At 40.8% G+C, this 23,212-nt stretch overlaps 1 protein-coding gene across 3 annotated transcripts; it reads left to right on the forward strand.

The window, feature by feature from the left end:
* On the forward strand, positions 1 to 23,103 carry LOC141780831 (uncharacterized). Of its 3 annotated transcripts, none has more exons than XM_074656230.1 (14): positions 1 to 197; positions 11,794 to 13,662; positions 14,575 to 14,751; positions 15,934 to 16,032; positions 16,157 to 16,266; positions 16,360 to 16,418; positions 17,415 to 17,548; positions 17,647 to 17,781; positions 19,262 to 19,304; positions 19,492 to 19,529; positions 19,636 to 19,723; positions 20,133 to 20,328; positions 21,746 to 21,778; positions 22,130 to 23,103. In XM_074656230.1, exons 1-14 carry the CDS (start codon positions 146 to 148, stop codon positions 22,253 to 22,255), a joined length of 3,159 nt encoding a protein of 1,052 aa, XP_074512331.1. In that variant the 5' UTR covers positions 1 to 145; the 3' UTR covers positions 22,256 to 23,103. The 3 variants fall into 3 exon arrangements, with proteins under 3 accessions (XP_074512331.1, XP_074512333.1, XP_074512332.1); XM_074656232.1 differs by having other exon boundaries at positions 11,794 to 13,389; XM_074656231.1 differs by lacking the exon at positions 21,746 to 21,778.
* The last annotated feature ends 109 nt before the right edge of the window (positions 23,104 to 23,212 follow it).

A 23,212-nucleotide genomic window follows, 5' to 3' on the forward strand; every position in this document is an offset into this window, starting at 1 on the left:
TTCAGTCTGAGCCACCTGTAGCTCTCAGCGAGGAGACAACGACACTACAGCACCGTTATATATCACCGTTACACCGGGTGATTCACCGGGCTTCTTTAACCGACTGGTCCTCAGTTCAGCTGTTTTACAACCAAAGACTTGAAAGATGTTTCTCAGTTATCTGCCTGTCGTGTTTCTCCTGGGTGCTGTCGTTAAAGGTGAGTTTATACCTCCACACTACTAATTAATTACACCAGAAAACTGTGTTTAACTGGCTATTTATGTTGATATAACACGTCTTTTTGAGTTGTAGTATTAGTTGAACCCTGGTAATATATGTTCACGTTACTTTTTTAGTAGTTTAACTGTAGTCAGCACAGATTTAATGTATATTGTGAGCTTGTAGTCCTTTACTTGCAATACTATTAAATTATAGTAAAAGTACTGCAGTCAAAGGGTTTCTTAGGCTAAATAAAAGTACAGAGGTATTATCAGCAAAATATACTAAAATATCTAAAGCAAAAGTGTTAGTAGTTATGCAGAAATTACTATTATTATTATAAAAAATATTATTATTATTATTATTATTATTATTATTAGTTGGGTTTAATCTGTAACAATGCATCACATTTTATATAAATTGATGTGATATCTGGTACTTCTATATCTCAGTAAGAAAATGGTATTTCTCATGTACATGAGTGGTATTTTGTGCATGTACAAAATACATTTTTGGCCTCTTTTTTTCTCAGTTTTAGAATGAATCATGGCCCTTATAGCCCATATACAGTTCAGTAGGGCAAATAATCAAAGCACCTTTCATACATAGAAAGTGTTTTGAGTTATGGCATTAAAAACAAAACACAGCAGAAAAACAATACAAGGAATAAATAAGTTCATAAAAATAGAATAAAAGTTCCAATTAAAAAGTAGTTATAGAAATATAGAAATTAATATCTCACAATATTTAAATTTTTTCACTGGCAAAAATCTCCTATTATATCCTATTATATATATGTATGTGTGCAAGTTTATTATTAGTTAGTGACATAAAATCACATACAGGTAGATTACAATTTATTATATTTGAAAACAATCTTAGAGCAATATTTCACAACGTGATGATTGTGGCATTCTTTGTCTTTTTTGGTTTGGTTTACTGTCAACATTATAATATATTTATAAAAATAAAATATATCAGACTTAGTCAGGAATAGAGTGAGAAAGTATCTGAACCTATTATAATTGTTGGCCCCAGTGTTTACAGAATCCACCAACCTTTATCAAGATGAACATGTGTTTTACATAATAAAAAATAAGAAGTAAAAATCTAAAAATTTTATCATATGAACAAATATTTTTTTTCAGAAAGGTAAAAAGTTTCCTTGATAATACCTAACAAAGGATATGGTTGTGTGACATATCCAAGATGCAAATTTCAGTAACTCATAAAAAACATACCCACAGTCGGTTAGGGCATGGTTACTATCTAGCAGCTTTTGTTTAGCTTTCATGAAAGGAGGTACAGTAGCTCCCATTTATCCAACTATTGTAAGAAAAATGCTCTTTCTTCTTCTATTTTTCTTCACATTCACGGGGTTTTCCCTCCCAAATAGTCTTAAACTCTGACTCACTACCTCCTCGGTGTGACTCAAAGCTGTCTTTGGGGGGTGGACAGATGAGGCATCGGTCGAACAACAGCCGGCTCCCTGAAGCGCAGCACACTCCTCACACAAAGTTTACTCTGTGTGTGCATGAGTTGACCCCCTCGACAGCGTGGTGAAGCTGCCCTGAGGAATTTTGATGAGCTCTCCACTGTACCGACTCCACGAGCTTAGTTACAGTTAAATCCATTGGTCACCCTTTTTTTATTTAAATCATTTTTGGACCATTCTGAAGGGCATCTCTGTGTTTTGCATGTATGAAGATTCAGTCACTGTCATGTGCCGGAGCCTCGCTGTTAGCCTGCAGGCCGTTTTATGTGGTTCCCTTCCTGTCATGTGTCCTCTTGTATAGAAAACACAGAGTCGAAGAGAGACGTGGGGAGGTGATGGAGGCTCCACTTTGGGGCAGTTTGTCTGAAGTAGCAGTAAAGAGGTCCAGATGAAAAGACCTCCTGAGGGTGGTGATCCTCCTCCTCTGAGTCTGGCGCCACATTTTCTTGTGCCCTCTGTAAGAAATCTCCCAGAGAGAGGAGAGCAGAGCATGTTTAATGCCTTCCTCTGCTCTCTCTTCTCTCTCTCTGCTACTGGTTCCTCTCTCTGCAGAGGATCATGTGTCAGGTTTTGCTGGTTAGTCATCGTTAGGTCATTATTAGAGCATGCAAAGGTCTGTTCAGGAGTTAATGGGCTGTTGTAGGAATGTGAAAGGACGCAGACTCATGTAGAGCTGCAACTAATGATTATTTTTACTTAGTTTAGTTTGTTTGAGAAAGGACAGTGCAAATTAATAAATACGCATGATATAAAAATACCAGAATTAACCAAAAGGCTATTTATCATCTGTTGTCCCTGGCCAAGGTTTTACAGAAGGCTTCCTAAAATACACCAGAACAAAAACATAAAACACGACATGCAGCTTGTTTAAAGCCATAGAAAAAGTAGTGACATTTATACATATAACCTTGTATTACTATCTCTTAATCTGAGCTTTATTTTCTTGATTAATTAAAAAGTCTATGAAAAGAGGCCATTGTAATGTCTCCACTTGGCTTTTTTTGTCCGACTAACAATCTAAAGCTGTAAGATATTCAATTCTACTACCATAAATGACAGTGAAAACTGCAAATCGTCACACTAAAGAGGCTGGAACTGAAAGAATATTTAAATTTTTTTTGCTTGAAAAATGACCGTAAACAATTAATCGATTATCAAAATAGTTGGCGCTAAATTTTCTGGCAATCAGCTACCAGATGAATCGAGTAATCGAGTAATCGAGTAATCGAGTAATCGAGTAATCGAGTAATCGTTCAACGTACATATCTTACAAAAAGTTTTTTGTGCATTTTCCTACGAATGTCCAGCAACACGGGACGCAAGTGTCAATTTCTGCCCCAGTCTTTTCAAAATAAACTTCTGTCTTTACGGGAAACAACCAAACTACTTAGTTAGGTTGAGGAAACAAAACTGCTTAGTTAAGTTTAGGAAAAGATTGCGGTTTGGGTTAAATATGAGTTACAGTGCATTACTTTTCGTAGGTATAGCTTCGAAAGGTGTATGAGAACAGCCTGAATCGTTGAAGGTCACGCACATTACCAACCCTTATTTTGAGCAATTATTCTTTGTTATCAGTGGGAGAAGTACAAAGAAAAGCTCAGTTTCGGTGAACACCAGTATTGTTTTTGTATCAGTCAGTTCCTCCTCTCCTGGTTTCTGTTTAATATCGATAATTGATCTCATCTTCCTCATCTGATGCACTCACCTTCTATTGTCTTTGCGTTTAGTTCTCATGCACACTTGTTGCTGAGTCTTTTTCTCCCTCTCTGTCGCTGCGTCCCTGCTGCATCCTGTTGGATTAGACCTGCCCCGGGGCAGTAAATCTCACTCTGTAATTGGAAAGCATGTGCTGGCGGAGCTTTAATTGGATATGATATGTGCAGAGGCCCTGCAAGTGAGCCCTGCTCCAAGGAGCCATCTGTTACCTCCGAGTTACAGTATAAGAGCTCTGTTTGCTCTGATACAGAGGGCTCATTTCTGTCTGCCTCGTCCTGTTGAGGACTTAAACTGGAGACCGTCTGATGAACCTACAGTGTGACATAATCAGCCGGAATAAATAGAGACTGAGATATGTGCTCAGCTTCTTTTAATTTGTCTGCTGTGCTACTCAGTGTGTCCTTGTGCAATAGTAATTGTGAAAAAACCCTGGCGTTCCTTCCAGATGCTGAGATTTTTCCGTGTGTATGTTGGGCTGCACATGTGTGTGTGTCCGGCATTGAGCCTATCTCATCAGCAGCAGGAAGAGCCGACGGTCTCAGCCAGTTTGTCCAGATGTGATAGAGAGCAAAGTCTTTGCAGGACAAAGAGTATGGGACTTTGATTTTGCTCAATCACCTTCATTACTCATCTGTTAATGATACACACCACCGTGTCCCTGTATTAATAGATCAGATAATCTCACTGACTTCTGACTCACATGAAACTCACATGTGATGATCTAATAAAGGAGTTACACATCACACTTTATGTTAATAATTTCCTAAAAAATCCTGATAACTTTCTATGACGTTCCCCAGAAATGACCTCTAAATAATTATAGCCAAAGAAATTGTTTAATTGGTACACTTAATTGCTTACACAGCCTACACAGCCTTCACAGCAGGTCAGCTGAACAATTAAGGGGACATGAACAAACAGCTGATTGTAACATTACACAAGGGACAGTGATCTCCTGGATGAAAGCCTTGTGTTTGTTGGACCCATCCACCTCCCATCCCTCCTGCCCGATGTGTGTCTTTTTGCTCTTAAAGCTACGTCACCACACTCCCGGCGCACTTTCCCTGAGCGTTTATTATACCCCATACTGACACTATAGGGTGCCACACTTGCCAACCCTCTCGATTTTCCCTGGAGACTCCCGTTTTTCATTGCCCTATCTCAGTTTCCTCCCGGGGTCACAATTGTCCTGTATTTCTCCTGATTTAAGACACATTTTCCACACTTAACATGTTTCTGGCACTGTACAGCGTGTATAACCTCTACTGTTTCGACCCGGACGATATGTTTGAGCTGCGCTCGCTGCTGCGCTCGCTGCTGCGCTCGCTGCTGCGCTCGCTGCTGCGCTCGCCGCACATCACAGTGTGCAGCGCCCAAAGTCGGGCTTTGCTCGACGTAGCAAAAAGCCATCGTGGCGTGGCGCAAGCTATTGGAAATTGGGGTCAGAGCTCAGAGGTGCCGTTGTCGCATTGTGTCTGAATATTAGTTTATACTAGAGATTCACACGGCAAGTTTACACCAGAGGGGCAAATTATTAATTTCTTTCTTTTCTGAGAGTTAAAAGTAAAATTAAAAGATTAACATAAAAATGCTGTTGCGGTGTACTACTTATTTTGTTATTTTCGTTGTTTAAAAGTCACCAAAATGCAGGAAACAAAGTCTCTGAACAAAGTGTCGTTATTTGACGCCGTGGGAATGAGAACGGGCTGATATATCCTTATTGAAAAAAAATATATATTTTGCCATATTGCCCAGCCCTTCACCTCCACCGTATGAGGCATCAGTGTATCCTCTGTTCGGGACTGTTGACACAAGACTCTCAGCAGGATGATGGACTGTTGGTTGATGAAAATAAAAGCTTCCTGTCGGTCTTGTGAGTTCACCCCTGGTGACCTGGCTGTCGCTTTGATGTGGCTATCATGTGTGTGTATCTGTTGGTGTATCGTGAGGTTTCTGTAACGCAGGGATGGGTACCTTTAAATACCAGGAGGTCATAAAGCAGTATGTAAGACATGTTAACTCTCATTAGACCCAAAGTGCGACCAGTAATTAGCTGTGAGCTGTGGTCCGGTATGCCTCAGGCATTTTTGTCTTTAATCAGCTTGTTTCACATGTCATACTGCATGATTTCTAAGACACAGGCAACACACACTATAGGTCAGCTCTCCACATGATTCCTCGGTCTCCTAATGAGATGCTGCCTCAGGCTCTTCCTGACTGTTGGGTCACAACCTGTCAGTTCATCTCCTGCTCTGTGTGCATTCTTTAATCAGGGCCGTCCTTGTCGCGGCGCTGCTGGAAGTGATAAAGAACAATTTCAGGAACGCACTTTCCCCTAATCCCAACAACAAACTGGAAATATTTCACGGCAACATTTAGAAACCAGGAGAAAGTTTTGTCTGCAGCTCTCTGGACCACTCAGGAATCCATGCGCTGTGTAATCAATCCAGATTTATTCTCGAGGAGTGGCAGCGTGGACAGGAAGTTGAGGACGTGCGTTTGGGGAACTGGATCTGGCGGTCAGTTTGTGAGCAGGTACTTCACAGGAGTGCTATTGTCCTGCATGAATAGAAATCCCCTGAAGTGCAACGCTGCCCTGAAACACAAGCACTGACGTCCGTCTCTCTCTGTTTTATGTTAGTTAGTGATTTGAATCGAGGCGAAGCTTCGACAGCTGGAACAGACATCTCCTTGGCAACTCCCACACCGCACAAGTTATAGTTTGTCAAACTAAGTAGCAGGTTGGACCAAAGGACTCGGTGGGTAGAGCCGGACCTTCTTATCCACATCCTCCTGAATATGTGCTCGCAGGCCGACCTTAGACCCACTCTGCCTGACCCAGTCATCCCTTTTGTGTCTGCAGGGGATTATCCGGCTGTAGGTTAAATCCTTAGAGACAAGGCTTTCTGTTAGACGTGCAACGCAGAGTGGGCTCTTAATTGTGTATCACACTAACTGACTGTCTGTTACTGATACCAGTATCGGAAATGCGTCCGATACTGCCCAAAAATTCGGGATAGGGTATCAGCGAGTGCGCCAGTCTATGCACTGATCCAATACCACAAATTATTGTTACTTGTTTAACCGGAAAACAATTCTTCTTCGCCGCTCCAAAACGGTAGTAGCATTCCCTGTGTTGTCACCCTGGATGTGTCATGGCCACTGGCTACTGTTTTAGAGTTGCAAAGAAGAACTGATTGTAAGTTGTTTATCACTTGACGATAGCAAACAGCAACAGTGCGGTGCTAGTGGAGAGTGTACAGTAGTCAGGTCGAGGAAAATGTAGTAGTGTAGTAAACAGCTGTTTAATGATAATCACAACTATATATATATTTTTTTATCACGCTGATTGATACACGGTATCGGGAAGGAAACAATTGTATGGTAACTAGAGCTGTCAAAGTTAACGTGATTATAATGCATTGACACAAATTTGTTTTAACGGCACTAATTTTTTTAACGCAATCAATCTTTCGGACGTTGTAACTGGCTCATATGGCATCATATGAAACTAGAAAAACCTAAGGAAATAATTGGTACCAACCATGTCATGCTGGCTTGTTGCTAAGGAGGCTAAATAACGCTCCAAACTTGCACTAAATTCTGGCGAGGAAAAACTGGTATGGCCATTTTCAAAGAGGTCCCTTGACCTCTGACCTCAAGATATGTGAATGAAAATGGGTTCTATGGGTACCCACGAGTCTCCTCTTTACAGACATGCCCACTTTATGATAATCACATGCAGTTTGGGGCAAGTCATAGTCAAGTCAGCACACTGACACACTGACAGCTGTTGTTGCCTGTTGGGCTGCAGTTTGCCATGTTATGATTTGAGCATAATTTGTATGCTAAATGCAGTACCTGTGAGGGTTTCTGGACAATATTTGTCATTTTTTTGTGTTGTTAATTGGTTTCCAGTAATAAATATATACATACATTTGCATAAAGCAAGCATATTTGCCCACTTCTATGTTGATAAGAGTATTAAATATTTGACAAATCTCCCTTTAAGGTACATTTTGAACAGATAAAAAATGTGGCATTAATTTGCGATTAATCGTGATTAACTATTTGAATCGATTGACAGCCCTAGTCGGAACATCTCTAGTTTACATTGTCTCATATGGGTTTCATAGATGTTTCCAGTTTTTGTAATTGACTAGAGACCCTGTCAAAGTCACAAAAACAAAGGCGTTGGGCTTCCAACATGTCGTTAAGGAAATGCTGTGGTCTGTGGTGAAGTTTAAACATGCGTTGTTGCAGCTATTGTTGCATCAGTCTGTGGCACGGATGTCATATATCTGTCTTTGAAACTTGTCACGGTTGTTTCTGTGTACTTTGTTTATGGCTGAAATTTCCATGTAAATGAAAATAGAGAAGCAGCGCTGAACTTTGAAGGTGGAAGCAAACATAAGTATGAAAATGACAGTGGAGGAGGAACCCCGCTTTGTTTGTTCGTGTTACGACATGCACATACTCAAATTCTTGTTTGTTTCAATGTCCCTTTTGTTCATCACTTCCCTGTGTGCCATAAATAGATGGTATTTTTATGATGAGACCATAACATTTTTTTGATATCTTTATCTGGATTATTTATGACTTGTAGGTAGATATCAGAAATATCTCACCATGTCATGAGCCTAAAGTAAATATCATATCATTTTCAAGGTCTCAGCTTCAGCCTCCCTCTATTAGCAACGTCAGACCATAATCATTACATGTGAAGGCTACATGGAAAAAAACTGAGCCTTTATAAGGTCAGTTTGGTAATGTGGAGTTATTGTAAACGACGCTGTAATGCTAATCTCATTACAATTTGCACTAGATGAATTATAAGAATCTAGGGAATTTTAGAAATGTCATCACACATCATATTTGTTTTCCACTGGCAGTACTGACAGGTGAGACTCCAAACAATAGCCTTTCTTCCTCTCTTTTGTGCTCTACTTGTATTCGTCTCAGCTGTAGGAGTAAAAGGTAATAAGGCTAAGATTAGTTTCCTGATTGGGACCTATAAATTACACCATTGGATTTTATAGCTCACCACTGCTGCCAACATATTTATCTCTATATTACCTAATGTCCAAACTGAGATCATGATTTGATGTTTTACCAACTCTGGCATTCATTTAGATCTTGATTAACCTTGGGTTTGCAAATAAGGGTTGCCAACCTTCGAGACCTTCTGTTTTACTACTTTAGGCCTAATTGTAGTAGTACTACTAAAATAGCCCAGGAGAAAATAGTTTGCGGTGTATTCTTTTAGGGGGAAAGTTAACATCTTTGAAGCTTAAAGTCCCACAACACAATACGCTTGTTTAAAAAAAAGAGTCACAACTGTTTGTAGGATTCTTTCCTACTTTACTTGTTTAACGTAATGGACGTAGTCACCGTGACGTCACCCATTGGTTTGTTGACTGCCGTTTTGATGCCTCGAGTTCGGCATTTTTTTGCCGTTGCCGTCTAGGTATTTGGCCGTTGCCATCTTGGTTTTTTGCAACCAGAGGTGACCTGAGAGGGTGGAGCTATAAGCACAACTGAACGCTGAATAAGACATTTTTAGGTGACCAAAAAGGTTATTATTAACTTTCATGAACTGAAAATTTTCATCACCAAATTTCATGGCAATCCCTAAACATCTTCGTTTAGCATGTTAGCATGCTAACATTTGCTAATTAGCACTAAACACAAAGTAGAGCGGAGGCTGGGGGGAATAAATCGAATATTTGGCGCTGACAACTGAGACAATTGTGATATCTCCTCATATCATGGCAACTACTTCTTTTCTCTCCGATGTCTTCTTTTAAACTCTGACCGCATCTGATAATTATGATGTCATCAGTGTTTGATTAACGAATGCGTCCACTACGATTAGTTTTAGTGTATCATTAGTCAAGACACAGAGAGAGACCGGTACACTGTAAACTTTCCATTCTGACACTAATGTGGAGATGTTGATAAGAAAGCGGTTTCTTCACACACACACAGCTGATAAGAGTCCACACCATCAGAGTTAATGGTACTCTTTTACCTCTTAGCTGCCCCAGGGGTGATTGTGTGTTGATTGGTAGTGTGCGTTAAAAACTGTAAAATGTTAAGGACTTCCACTGCCTTTCCTTCAGCTCACAGATCTACCTGCTGGCTCTGACACTGGCATTGCACCCAGATACTGTAGAGGAGTAGAGTCACACACACCTGACTAATCTACTGGATACTGAAACTGGCTGCCCAGTTTCTACAAAGCAATAGGAATCTGAAAAAGGGGGTAAAATGTGAGGACAAGCAGATAAAACGTTGGCCTTTTGAGATTTTACGGACTGTAAGGTATGCAGGAATGAGGTGAAATGCTTAACCTTCGACTCAGTCGTTCAACAAACACAATTGATATAAAATGTAACAAAGGGTTTATCAAGACAGGGTTGAGAGGTTTTTCATTAATCTTGAATCTCTCTCAGTAAGATTAGTCCATTGCCCTTAAATCTTAATCTAGACGAGCCAGTCAAAATTGAAACGTGTGTTTTACAGCAATGATCTCACGGTACGCTATTTCACATATGGATCTAGCCTTGCTTAGCTCGGCCACTCCTTGACTTTATGACCATTAAAACCGTCACCTGAGACTTTATATGTCTTTCCCACCTTTCGTCACTTCCTTATCCATCATAGTTCATTGCTTAATGTCTTATCCCACTCCCAGAATACATCATTTTTGAAGGTGTGTGTGTGTGTACATGAAGATCATCGTATCCATAAAGCTTGGGTGTGTGGAGCCTGTGGTTTTTCTAAATGAGTCTTGGTTACCAAGCGATAAAGACATTAGGTCACACAGGCCTTGTACACAGAAAATAATCAAATCACGCCCAGGATCTGATATTAGTCTTGGTTTTCTCAACCATTTCCTTGAGATGACTTACTGGAAAAAAGTGTTTGTGCAAGGCGTCCACCCGTCAGGAATATGTTCCCTCTCTGGCTGCTGAAAAGGGGCTTTGAATGTAATCATTCAATGCATACAGATGAGGAGCTGAGGTAAACAGGCTGAGCCATTATCAAAGACCTCCTACTGTTTGTACCGCTCCTCAAGCTGCCCTCTGGCTTCCTCTGTTCGCCCATAAACACAAAGCGAAGAGGCTAAATGGGAACAGGCGTCACGACAGCACACTGAACAATTAGGAGACTGCTCTTTGCTTTAAGATTGTCAAATGAATTTGGCATTACTTGCGACTGACACAACTTGATGTTGTAAACAGCCGTCACTTGCGGTAATTGTTATCTGCTGAGTCACAGCTTCTGTCAACTTCTTACACACTCAATGTTAAATGTTTATTGAAGACACAACCTCTGCAATTACAGCTTAAACTATCCTGTCATTGTGGTGGACAGTGTGCAGAACCTTATATTTTATGTTGGCATATGTCTGTTTGTAGATACATTTTGGTAAATTAACAATATTACAGAGATGTCACATTTACACAACAAGCTTCCTGTAGAAAGTAGGTGATCTAATTAGATTTTGAACACTGACTTAATATTCAGAGCTCCTGTTTGCTGTGAATGTGAACATGAATACAAGCACATTGACATGTAAATATTTGTTAATTAATGCATTATTTTACCTCAGTAATTAGCATGCATAATCAAGCTAATAAGCTGTGATGTGGACATTTTAGAGCCTAAAGCTGCTCTAATCAGTACTTGTATATCAAAGCAGCAGTGGGCAAAATTGGAGCCAATATGATTTAAAAAAGTAAATTTTTATAAAACGGTCACTATATCCTGACCATAGCCTATGAGACAGTTAATCTGAAAAATATGTTGTGCCTCTGTGTCCTCCGGTGCTCCTAATGGCCTCTGCAAGATTTCACAGACCGGAGGGAAACAACCAATCAGAGCTGAGCTGGAGCCTTGCCGTCTCTGAGCAGCTGTCAATCACTCGCGAACTCCGAACAAATGGTCAAACTAGGCAGCGCTGATCAAATATGAATCAATATTCTGTTACTGTAATGCCTATTTCTCGAATAAAATGTTTTCAGAAACATCTTGTAGTGTGCTGTTTAGCTGTAAAATGAGAACGTTAGTGACCCGGCCGACATTTTGAGATCAGTTGAGGAAATACCAAGCACCGCCCACCAGCCGGAGCAAACTTTCTCATTTTACAGCTAAACAGTACACTTTTGGTTTTATGGTCCTCAGCTTTATGGTTTTGGTTCACTCTCACCGTCAGTGTTGTTTCCAACAGCAGCAGGCAGTGAAAAAGCTGTGATAAACTACCTTTATATCACCTGCCCTAGTGAATACTGGACTTACATGTATCTGACTTCAAATGAATGCTAATGTTGCTGTATAGCACACATTGAATATATTTGTGCTTTTGTTTTGACTATAGGAATGACAACAACTGATTCCACCACACATAATGTCACCACCAATGACACATCCACCACTCCTGCAGGCGGCAATGACTCAACAACCAGTTTTACAACTTTACCACCACCCTCAGAAGCTACGGCAACTACAGAAAATGCCACAGCAGAACATACAACTATGACACCATCGGCCACCCATTCAGAGACGGCCTTCACCCAGCCAAGCACCGAGTTCTGGAACACCACAGCGCCAGTCAACGGCACTGTTACTGAGAACAGTAACTCCACCACCAGCCACCCAACCGACTCTCCATCAGCTCCAACCAGCGGTACAACGCTGACCGCTGCAACCCCCACCAACACTAGTGAGACTACAAATATAACCACCACAACTACCATTACACCAACCACAAGCAACGACACAACTACTACTACACCAACCACAAGCAACGACACAACTACTACTACACCAACCACAAGCAACATCACAACTACTACTACACCAACCACGAGCAACGACACAACTACCATTTCACCAACCACAAGCAACGACACAACTACTACTACACCAACCACAAGCAACGACACAACTACTACTACACCAACCACAAGCAACGACACAACTACTACTACACCAACCATGAGCAACGACACGACTACTACTACACCAACCACGAGCAACGACACGACTACCATTACACCAACCATGAGCAACGACACAACTACTACTACACCAACCACAAGCAACGACACAACTACTACTACACCAACCACAAGCAACATCACAACTACTACTACACCAACCACGAGCAACGACACAACTACCATTTCACCAACCACAAGCAACGACACAACTACTACTACACCAACCACAAGCAACGACACAACTACTACTACACCAACCACAAGCAACGACACAACTACTACTACACCAACCATGAGCAACGACACAACTACTACTACACCAACCACGAGCAACGACACGGCTACCATTACACCAACCATGAGCAACGACACAACTACTACTACACCAACCACAAGCAACGACACAACTACTACTATACCAACCACAAGCAACGACACAACTACTACTACACCAACCACAAGCAATGACACAACTACCATTACACCAACCACAAGCAACGACACGACTACCATTACACCAACCACAAGCAACGACACAACTACCATTACACAAACCACGAGCAACGACACAACTACCAGTACACCAACCACAAGCAACGACACAACTACCATTACACCAACCACGAGCAACGACACAACTACTACTACACCAACCACGAGCAACGACACGACTACCATTACACCAACCACCAGCAACGACACAACTACTACTACACCAACCACAAGCAATGACACAACTACCATTACACCAACCACGAGCAACGACACAACTACCAGTACACCAACCACGAGCAATGACACGACTACCATTACACCAACCACAAGCAATGACACGACTACCATTACACCAACCACAAGCAACAACACGACTACCATTACACCAACCACAAGCAACAACACGACTACCATTACAGTCACAACACAGCCGGGAAACATCACAACAACTACACAAACCAACAACGGCACAGCAGGTACAAGTACAGTAACTCCGGAAAGCTCTGCAGCTGTACTAACTACAACTACACTAACAAACTCTACTAACACGTCTCCTGAGACCCCCACGTCCACCACCATACCCTCAGCCTCCACTCCCACCACTAACACAACACTCACAGCTGGACCCCCAACCTCTTCACCTACCTCCACCTCCAGCTCTCTCCCTACAAACACCTCCCCAGGCAGTAGCACCGCATCCCCTACTGGAAATACCACCACCCTTAGTCCCTCAACAACAACCTCAGGAGGTAGGACTAACTGCATGATGAGTGTTGATGTGTGTTCTTACAAAATAATATACTATAACATGCAGGTGAGTAGGAATTCAGCGAGGACTATAAGTTAAAGCTGCATCAGACTATTTTACAAGTGGCATGCTAAATGCAGAGCTGTTTGAAATATTTTGGAGTAAGTCCAAATCACAATTCCTCAAAAGCAAATTCAAAGTCAGTGTGCACATTTTTCTTTAAAAAACTTCATATGACCTTAATAAGACTCAGAGTCCACAGGATAAGACTGTATATAAAGATGGACGACATGACAGCTCCCCAAAAATGAATCCAAAACATCTCGATTGCCCCCTGGTGGCTGGCTGCAGTATAGGTCATAAAGCCCGCCCCCCCATGTTAGCGGATGGGACAAAGTAAAAAGTAAAAGTCCACGTCAAATAAACTTTTCTCAAAGATAGTTTCTGTCATTTTAGGTAGTTCTTATTACGCTGATGTTTGTTCAAGTGTTTCTTTTTCTGATTAGTTTGGTTTTAATTAGTTATTTGATGCCATAAAAAGGGAGAGAGACATCATGATTGGCAGATGTGAATCTCCCTCGCTGACAAGCTGCGGCCGTGCTCGGCTTGCGATTGTTTTTGGCGGGTGACCTTGATACTGTGGTTCCACCGCCCGATCACTACTGCGCAGACTCTGGCTCCAAATAACGTAAAAATCTCAAGATGCTGCTCCTGTATCCGGGATAGATAGAAGTGCTTTAAGCTTAATGCTAACATCAGCATGCTCACAATGCCGATGCTAACACGGTGATGCTAAGAAGGTATAATGTTTACCATGTTCACCATCTTAGTTTAGCTTGCTAACATTTGCTAACTAGCTCTAGTAGACGTTTTCTGTTCTTGGACAGATTTTTACATATTTCTAATGTTACAGTGACCGGCCACACCACTTTGACTCATTCAACTGAACCAGCTGGTGGAAATACAACAGCCTCATCCACCACCACTACAATCTCCCCCACCACCATCAGTACTGGTACCACCCAGCGACCAACAGACATCACCACCAACAACTCCACCACAGCAGCCCCACCCATCCCTCCAGTCATAGGTTCGTACCTTTCTCCACAGGTTCATATTACTCAGGTGCATGACTTTATCAATCAACTCCATCAGAAAAATTTAACAGATTTCTTGGTTAGATATTAAAGGTTCTATTGATAACATTGATCACATTCAGCCACTAGATGTCGCCGTTCCATTGCATTCACTTCACAACAAGTGGTTGCCAGGCACTTACTGTCAAACTCCAGTTTCTTTCTACACTAACTGGCAACTAGATCGCTGATGACACAGAGATACCACGTGATACCAACGTTGGTATAGCCTTGTTACAAGTGGGAACCAAACATCAGATATCTTCCACAGAGATAAACAAAACATTCATTTTGAACACGTCAAAATGTTTAAAATGATTAATTCACAATCATAACATTTTATGGAAAAGCCATACTTTTATTTGGCACCTTTCTAAAAGCTCGGTGGATGTATTATTTAAAAAAAAAAAAATGTGTCTACATAAAAATGTTATCCATAAGACCTTTAAATCTTGCTCACACGAGGACCCACATTGGGAGAGATAATTGCTTTCATGTTTTTTTGTGCTAAAATGGTTTATAATGACAATTACAACAACTTAATCAAATGATAATGTAAACAATGTGACAATGTGAAAGTGGTTGCTTCTGTAGTGATGCTTTATAGTGAGTTTCTATAGCTGTCCGGCTATCAACTTTACTGTTTTGGTTCACTCTCACCGCTCTCATATCGTCGTCTTCGGCCGCAGCAGGCAGCAGTTTTCAGCAAAACAGCTCCGATAAGCCCGCTGTATACTAGCTGCTCAGCACCTAACGTCAGACAGATGCAGTTAGAGATTAGCTGGGGAACATAGTGCAGCAATTAGCAGCTAAACAGCCTGATATTTAAGTTTCAAGTTTACCATGCATTTCCCTCTGGAGTTGGTAGAGACAAAAACAAAGCTAAAAGGAGATATTGGATTTGCACGACTCCAAATGAATGATCATATTGCTGGATGTGTAAATAAGCAGCTGTTTGCTAACAAGTTTGCTTTATCAACTCAAAAGGTGATGATATGTTAACAACTCGTTTCCGCTGCCCCCTAGTAGCAAAAAAACAACTGTTATTGCAGGTTTGAGAAATTCAGTTCACATGAGAAAAAAAAAATCAAATGGCCAGTTGTTTAACGCATCATTTTTCTCCTATCTCTCATCAGCGTGTCCTGCTGTCCCGTGTCCTCTTGAAAGCGTCTGTCTTAGTGGCACTTGCCAGTGTCTCTCTGGTAGCTTCCTGGTGGATGGCCGCTGTGTACCCGGTAGGAAATTAAACAGCATTTTATGTCTGGTCAGATGTGAAATGACCATAACAGAAATAACAACGGGGTGGTGGCGGTGAAACTTATTCTCGCCTTAATTTCTCCTGTCCTCCTCTTCATTCAGCTCAAGTGTTCCCTGGCCAGCTTCATATCACCTCCTTGACATTTGAAAACGAAATGAGCAACAGGTCCTCAAAAATATTCCAGAGTACGGCAGCTGATATCTCAGCAGCGGTAGGTTGTGAGATCGCAAAGCATTTTGAATTTCTATAATAAATGCACCTCTCTCTCTCTGTCCCTAAACCACATCCTTATACTGTTTCACAGCTCAGAGATGCCCTCAAAAATCAGCCGGGGTATAAACAGTCTGATGTTGTACGACTTGAGTGAGTATTTTGTCTTCTTCCTACTGCAGAAAGATACCACGTATCCTCATACAACGGTTCCTATGATATCTTACGAAAAGTTATTCCTCAATTTTTGTGCGTTTCACGAAGAATGTCCAGCGGCAAACTCCACTCCGGTCTTTTCAAAATAAACTTCCGTCTTCACAGGAAATAACTTGGTCAGGATTAGGTAGCAAAACTACATAGTTAGGTTTAGGAAAAGATCGTAGTTAAGTTAGGCCACAACGGAAGTGGTTAAACCGCACCGTGTCGTAACTAAAAGGAACAGTGTGTAACATTTCGGAGGATCTATAAGCAGAAATGGAATATAATATTTATAACTATGTTTTCATTAGTGTATAATCACCTGAAACTAAGAATCATTGTGTTTTTTTTAGAATGAGTCCTTCATATCTACAAAGGGAGCGGGTCCTCTTCACGGAGTCCACCACGTTTCTACAGTAGCCCAGAACGGACAAACCAAACACTGGCTCTAGAGAGAGACTTTCAAATCTTTACGTTACCTGAAGGCCACCGTAGTTCTCCGAAACGGTTGTAGAATTGCAGTAACCTGAGCCGCAGAGTGTAAACCGTGCTACCGCCAGCCGCTGTCTGACATCCGTTGCTCCGAAAGTAGTGTTATTATGGTAAGGACGGCCTCTGAGCGAGGCAAACAGTGTTACCATGGCTTTGTACTCGACAGCTCACGTTACTGCAGTCTTGGAAAGGGAGGCGTGAGCGGAGAGGAACTCAGTTGGTTGCAATCTACAACTACACCACTAGATGACGCCAAATCCCATAAATCCACGCCGACCTCCTCCCTATGCAGCGTTTTCTCGTTCTTTATACTTCCTGGTTCACAATTACGTGAATTAGATACAAATTGATTTTATTGGATACATACGAATTACAGTGCATTAAGATGATGAAAGATAATATGCCATATGGTACAACATATTTTTTAACCCTTTTTGGTACTTCTCTACAATTCTCTAGATCAGGAAGTGTGCAAGCAACTGTAAATAACATCTTTGAAAATACCACCGCCACTCAGGAATCTGTTGAACGGGCCATTAATCAGGCTATAACCAACCAACAAAGTGGATTGTTGGGTAATGCTTCATTTACAGGTAAGTACTGCTACGCTGATTGATTTCAGATGAGATCCTCACATGTATGAGCAACAGGCTTTTTCTCATACACCTGTTTTACATCTTCTCTGTCTTAGGTACAGACCTGTGTGTTCAGGAGCCGTTACCCTGTGATGTCTTCACTACATCGTGCGCATATACAAATGGCCGGGTTTTATGTTCCTGTAAAGAGGGCTACATCTCCATCCTGTACTCCAACACCAGCTGCAGAGGTAAAAGGGACTATTTAACATTTATGAATCTCATTTATCAAGACTAGTATTAGGTTTGAATAAGCAGACTAGAACATGCTTGTCTTTAGTATTGTCTTTTCTATTAAAAAATGTTTAATCTTGACCAAGCGAGGCATCACCTCCTTTTGCCGAATAATGATAAAGGGAAACCTTAATAATTTTGAGGATGTATGTCAGTCTTATGAGCTGGGCAAGGAGGATTTTTACTGGAACCTACAGATCCAAATATATAAGGATCCATGATTCGGCTCAACCCTTAAGAATAACCTAGATATTTATTGAAGCTTATGATTCAAAAAACACTAAAGGCATCATAGGTAAACTATACAAGGGCTTCACCCTAAGGCAGCAATGGGAAATTGGAAACTAACATAGTAATACCAGAGAAAATGGGGCTTCTTGTATGGGAAACCCAGTCTACTTCCACTAACTCTTTGTGTTGGAGAGATTTGGTCCGTTTCTTTATTACCCCCAACCAGAAATCCCCAAAATCGAAAAGTGACATGTACCTTTTGAAGATTATTATGGCTGCTAGTAAGAAGACTATTATTAAATGCTGGCTCCAAAGGAAGCCTCCCTCTTTTGCCCTTCTTATCAACATAATCAACTCCATCTGCTCAATGGAGAAAATTACTTTCACTCTTTGAATTCAAAAGGAAAAGGGGGATAAATACTGGGAAAAATGGGATAGTTATAACCATGTAGACTCTTAACAATTCTTCCTTTGTCCGAATTTTCTTTTTATATGCAACTTTATCTGTACTTTTTGATGATTATTATTGATTATGCTGTAATGTCCCAGTCCTCACCTGTTGTATGTTCATAAAAAACAGAAAAAAACATAGATTATTAAAGCCTCATATAGACTATAAGAGCTGAAGACCAACAGCGTCTGAAACAAGCTCAAGCAAAGTTTCCAGCTGATCTACAGTTAGAGCTGTAACAGAAGCTTCTTATCCTCAGTGAAATACTTGTGTGTAAGAATGAGGGGGAGAAACAACAGGGAGCAAGACTCCGAGACAAGGTCAAGAGCTGTAGCCTTTTCTCCATGCCGACCCTTGACTCTTACTTCATTTATCTCTCTAATTTATTTCTTTTTAATGGCATTTGTTTCCCTGGAAACACATGGAAGAATCGCAGCTTTCTCTCTCTCTTTGTGGAGGGTTGTGACCAAGGAGATCCGCTATAGGAAGAGCAAATAAAGACAAATGCTGCATACATTTCCTTTCCCAGGAAATACATAATGTACCATTATGAGCTTGTTTGTAATGGTCATCATGCAGCCTCCATATGAAGAGGCTCTCATTGTGCTCATGCTGCTGTGCAACCAGGCGTGCTGTACGTCTCCATCTACCGTGACTGAGTCTGAAACTGTAGCTTTTTATGTTCTTATTTCAGTCTCTTTATGCAAAACATTGTATGTGTTTGTGTGTTTGAATTATCATGTTTCTCTTTGTAGCGTGTCCAAGTGGGCAGAGGGCAGCGGGAGATGAGTGTCAACCGTGAGTACACACTCTTTTCATTGTATTTGGAGGGTAAGTTTTGCATGTGCAGGTGTGGTGTGTGTGGTTACATGTCGATGTGAAGTTGGCTCCCCCATGTGGATTCAATGTTAAACTCCATTAATATGCAACGGCACAGCTTAAATATAAATATCATGTTGTTTAACCGCTCTGTTTTGTCCTTCAGATGTGCATTCGGATATGCTGGCTTCAACTGCAATGACTGTGAGTAACAACACTATTTTCAAAGGCTGAAATAATGCAGCAGTAGTAGTAACAGCTATGTGCTGACCCATAAAAATCTAAATGTCTTTTATGTGTGTGTTTACAGCCGCTCTGCTGGCAGTGGTGGTCATCTCCTGTGTACTGGGAGGAGTTCTTCTCATCATTGTCCTGGCCTTGCTCGCATACTGCTGCTGGTGAGGATATAAAGAAAACTCCTCTGCTCACACTTTGACCCACATTAACCCTATAAATGTTTAGCAAATATATGGCTTTGATTATTTGCAGGTCAAAAGATGTAAAACTAGGGTTACATTTAAGTTGAAAAGTGAATTTTTGAAGTGAAGCATCATTTTATTGCCTATATTTCAATGTGTAGTTCAGACCTGTTTCACATTGAGATCAAATCACCAGTTGGGCACCAGTTGGGCACTGTAGCTTTAGTGTTTCTAAGAGTAAATACGGCATGAGTTGGGGACTGTTTTCTGCTGTGGATTACTATCATTTGATGTGTTAGTGAGTATTTATGGCTATGATAGATTAACTACAATGACCATGTTCATAATATGCATGTTCATTTTACATTCCCTGTTGTCTGTACATCAGGATGAGATGCTCAGAGGGCAAGCCAGACCACAACAGCAGTCCATACTCATCAGGTGACGCAAACCAGCCGTGGCCCCCCGGCATCACCCCCATCCCCCGGGCCTCCACTAACTTTGATGCAGCTCCTCCCATAGAGATGACAGAAGGGGGCAGCACTCGTGCCCTGGTGGACAAAAAGCAGCAAAACAACGGATTGGTGAGTTATCGCATATTATCTTCTGTCGCCTCTGCCGTCCGAATTACTCACCACTAATCCTCACACTCACAGTCTCGCATTGTGTCAATCATCCACTAAATCGGCCTTTAGTTTGTTCGTTGTTGCCCCACCCACATTGCAACTGCTTATTAACCTTAATCCCATCCAGTAATCATGGATTTGATCATTTGCAGGTGAAAAATACATCTAGGTTTATGTTAAAATCTGGCTAAATTAGGTTAAAGATGTTTTTAGACATCTAGATTACATATAACTGTTCTTTTTTTTCAACTGTATTTATTTTCTTTTAGTTATATTGTACAATATTTACTAATCCCAACATACATGTACACACACACATATGTATAGACAAGGTATAACAACAGTAATCTAGGGCTGTCAATCGCTTAAAATAGTTAATCGTGATTAATAGCAAATTAATCGCTCATTTTTTTATCTTTTCAAAATGTACCTTAAAGGGAGATTTGTCATATTTAATACTCTTATCAACATGGGAGTGGGCAATTATGCTTGCTTTATGTAAATGTATGTATATATTTATTACTGGAAACAAATTAACAACACAAAACAATGACAAATATTGTCCAGAAACCCTCACAGGTACTGCATTTAGCATAAAACAATATGCTCAAATCATAACATGACAAACTGCAGCCCAACAGGCAACAACAGCTGTCAGTGTGTCAGTGTGCTGACTTGACTATGACTTGCCCCAAACTGCATGTGATTATCATAAAGTGGGCATGTCTGTAAAGGGGAGACTCGTGGGTACCCATAGAACCCATTTACATTCACATATCTTGAGGTCAGAGGTCAAGGGACCCTTTTGAAAATGGCCATGCCAAGTTTTCCTTGCCAACATGTAGCGTAACTTTGGAGCGTTATTTAGCCTCCTTCACCACAAGCTAGTGTGATACTAATGGATTCATTAAGTTTTCTAGTTTCATGTGATGCCAGTATCTTCACTATAGCTTTAAAAATGAGCCTGCTGCAACCGCAAGTTGTGTTAATGCGTTAAAGAAATTAGTGGCATTAAAACAAAATGGAAAATAATTTTAAAAAGCGGGGATTCAAATAAAAGTAGTGTAGTTGGAACCTGCTAAACACTAAAACAGAGTCTTTTAAATGTTTTTTTAAACCAAATTTAGCTTAGTTTTAACCCTAGACAGACACCTGGAACTAATTTGACCTGCAAATCAACAAACCCACGCTCACTGGCCACACAATCATCTTGTATCATTTCAGACACATATTAGATGCTTTGATGATATGTTTTCAATCCTATGCACACCAGTATGTTGAACCCAATCATCCAGAATGTATACACACCTATAGTGCTATCACGTAGCTCCCTCCCATGCTCCCTGCTTGCCTGACTCCTAGTGTGTTGCTTTAGGGGTTTCAGGCGAAGATGAAAGGAGGGAAAAAGGTAAGGCATGGCTTTGCTTTTAGTTTCTGATTTGCCGTGATGCCGTCCTGATGGTGATTTATTTACAGGCCAGAGTGAGAATTAAGGTGGAAGTGTTTCTGGGTGATGGGGAGCTTCATGAGACAGATTGTTGTGGAAAGCCGTGTGCTTTCAGCTACATGTAAATGTAGCGGGTGAAAGCTCAACGAAGCTCAGCTGATGCTAGTGGTTTGGTAGTAGTCATTTTCACTGCACGTTGGTGACTGCGGTTACTCGTGTACGTGTGCTTGGCTTTTGTGGGTGTTGAATGGTAGACGTCTCTACATGTGAAAGATACTAATACGCTGACTGTTTCCGCTGACATTTCATTAGGGATCGTACGATCTCAACCCAGAAGCAATGAACACCTTCACAGGTAAAAATCCATCCCGTTACTCCTACCTGGTTCAAGGCCACGAGAACCCCTACTTCTTACCGGGAGACGGCAGCAAAAACTGATGAAATCCAGGTAGAAATGAGGATCAAAAAGAAACCACTGATTGCTGAGTCTACAGGCACATTTCCTCAGCAGGACCAGGTTATTTATACATTGTTGAACTTGCTTGGATTTAATGACAAATCACAAAGAACACTTTTTTTAACTGGGAAACAGCCACCAAAGAGATTCATTCATACGAGCAAGAACATTTGAACAATTGTTTTTGTGCATCATGTCTGTTGCTGATCATAACCAGTAGATGTTGCTGTTGCTCAGTATAACTGTCCTGTTGTTTTACAAGGTAGATTTTACTTTTTTTTAATGCTATTAAGAAATCATCCTGTAGTCTTTTAAATGAAGCTTCTTATATTGCTAATTGCACTAAAGTGTGTGTTAAGTTTACTACCGGTTTTCCTCTCAAATCAAAAGGTAAATTGAATGTGGGCTTTCAGGGGCTGCTAGATATTTTTCTTATGGGTCTGATTATTTTTTTAGATAAATAAATCTTGCACGACTAAAGGGGCTGGATCCCTGGTTCAGGGTGTTTTTTAAAGGGATTTATATCGTAGCCGTCTAAAGCTGAGTACTCTCTGTATGTTGAAGCTGCACTTGCAAAATGTGCCTGTTTTAATCGTCTGTTTGACAAACAGGAAACATGCAAAGCTGGTGATATAAAGCCTGTCTCCTGGATGTGCCAATTTTCACTTGTATACATTTCTTTTTAAAACTCTCATATATATATTTATCCTTGTGTGTCTGAGACAGTGCACTATTTTATATGTGTGTAAAGGTTTTGTAAATAATTGAAGATCTTTTGGCACTGAATGTGTGTTTGTGTGCAATGGAAATAAATTAATTTAAACAGTCTTTTGTTTGTTATCATTGATGGATGTAGTCAGTTTAACTGCCCTTTATAAGTACTTAAACAGCTTCATCGCCCCATAATTCAAACCTTTGTGCTCTTTTACACCCTCTTT

The sequence above is a fragment of the Sebastes fasciatus genome, chromosome 13 (genome assembly GCF_043250625.1).
Source record: "Sebastes fasciatus isolate fSebFas1 chromosome 13, fSebFas1.pri, whole genome shotgun sequence".
Classification (NCBI taxonomy): domain Eukaryota; kingdom Metazoa; phylum Chordata; class Actinopteri; order Perciformes; family Sebastidae; genus Sebastes; species Sebastes fasciatus.

Coding starts and splice junctions, on each gene's coding strand:
- LOC141780831 (XM_074656230.1), top strand. CDS start 146: ATGTTTCTCAGTTATCTGCCTGTCGTGTTTCTCCTGGGTGCTGTCGTT. Junction 13,663..14,574: donor CTCAACAACAACCTCAGGAG/GTAGGACTAACT, acceptor CTAATGTTACAG/TGACCGGCCACACCACTTTG. Junction 20,329..21,745: donor AGCAGCAAAACAACGGATTG/GTGAGTTATCGC, acceptor GTGTTGCTTTAG/GGGTTTCAGGCGAAGATGAA.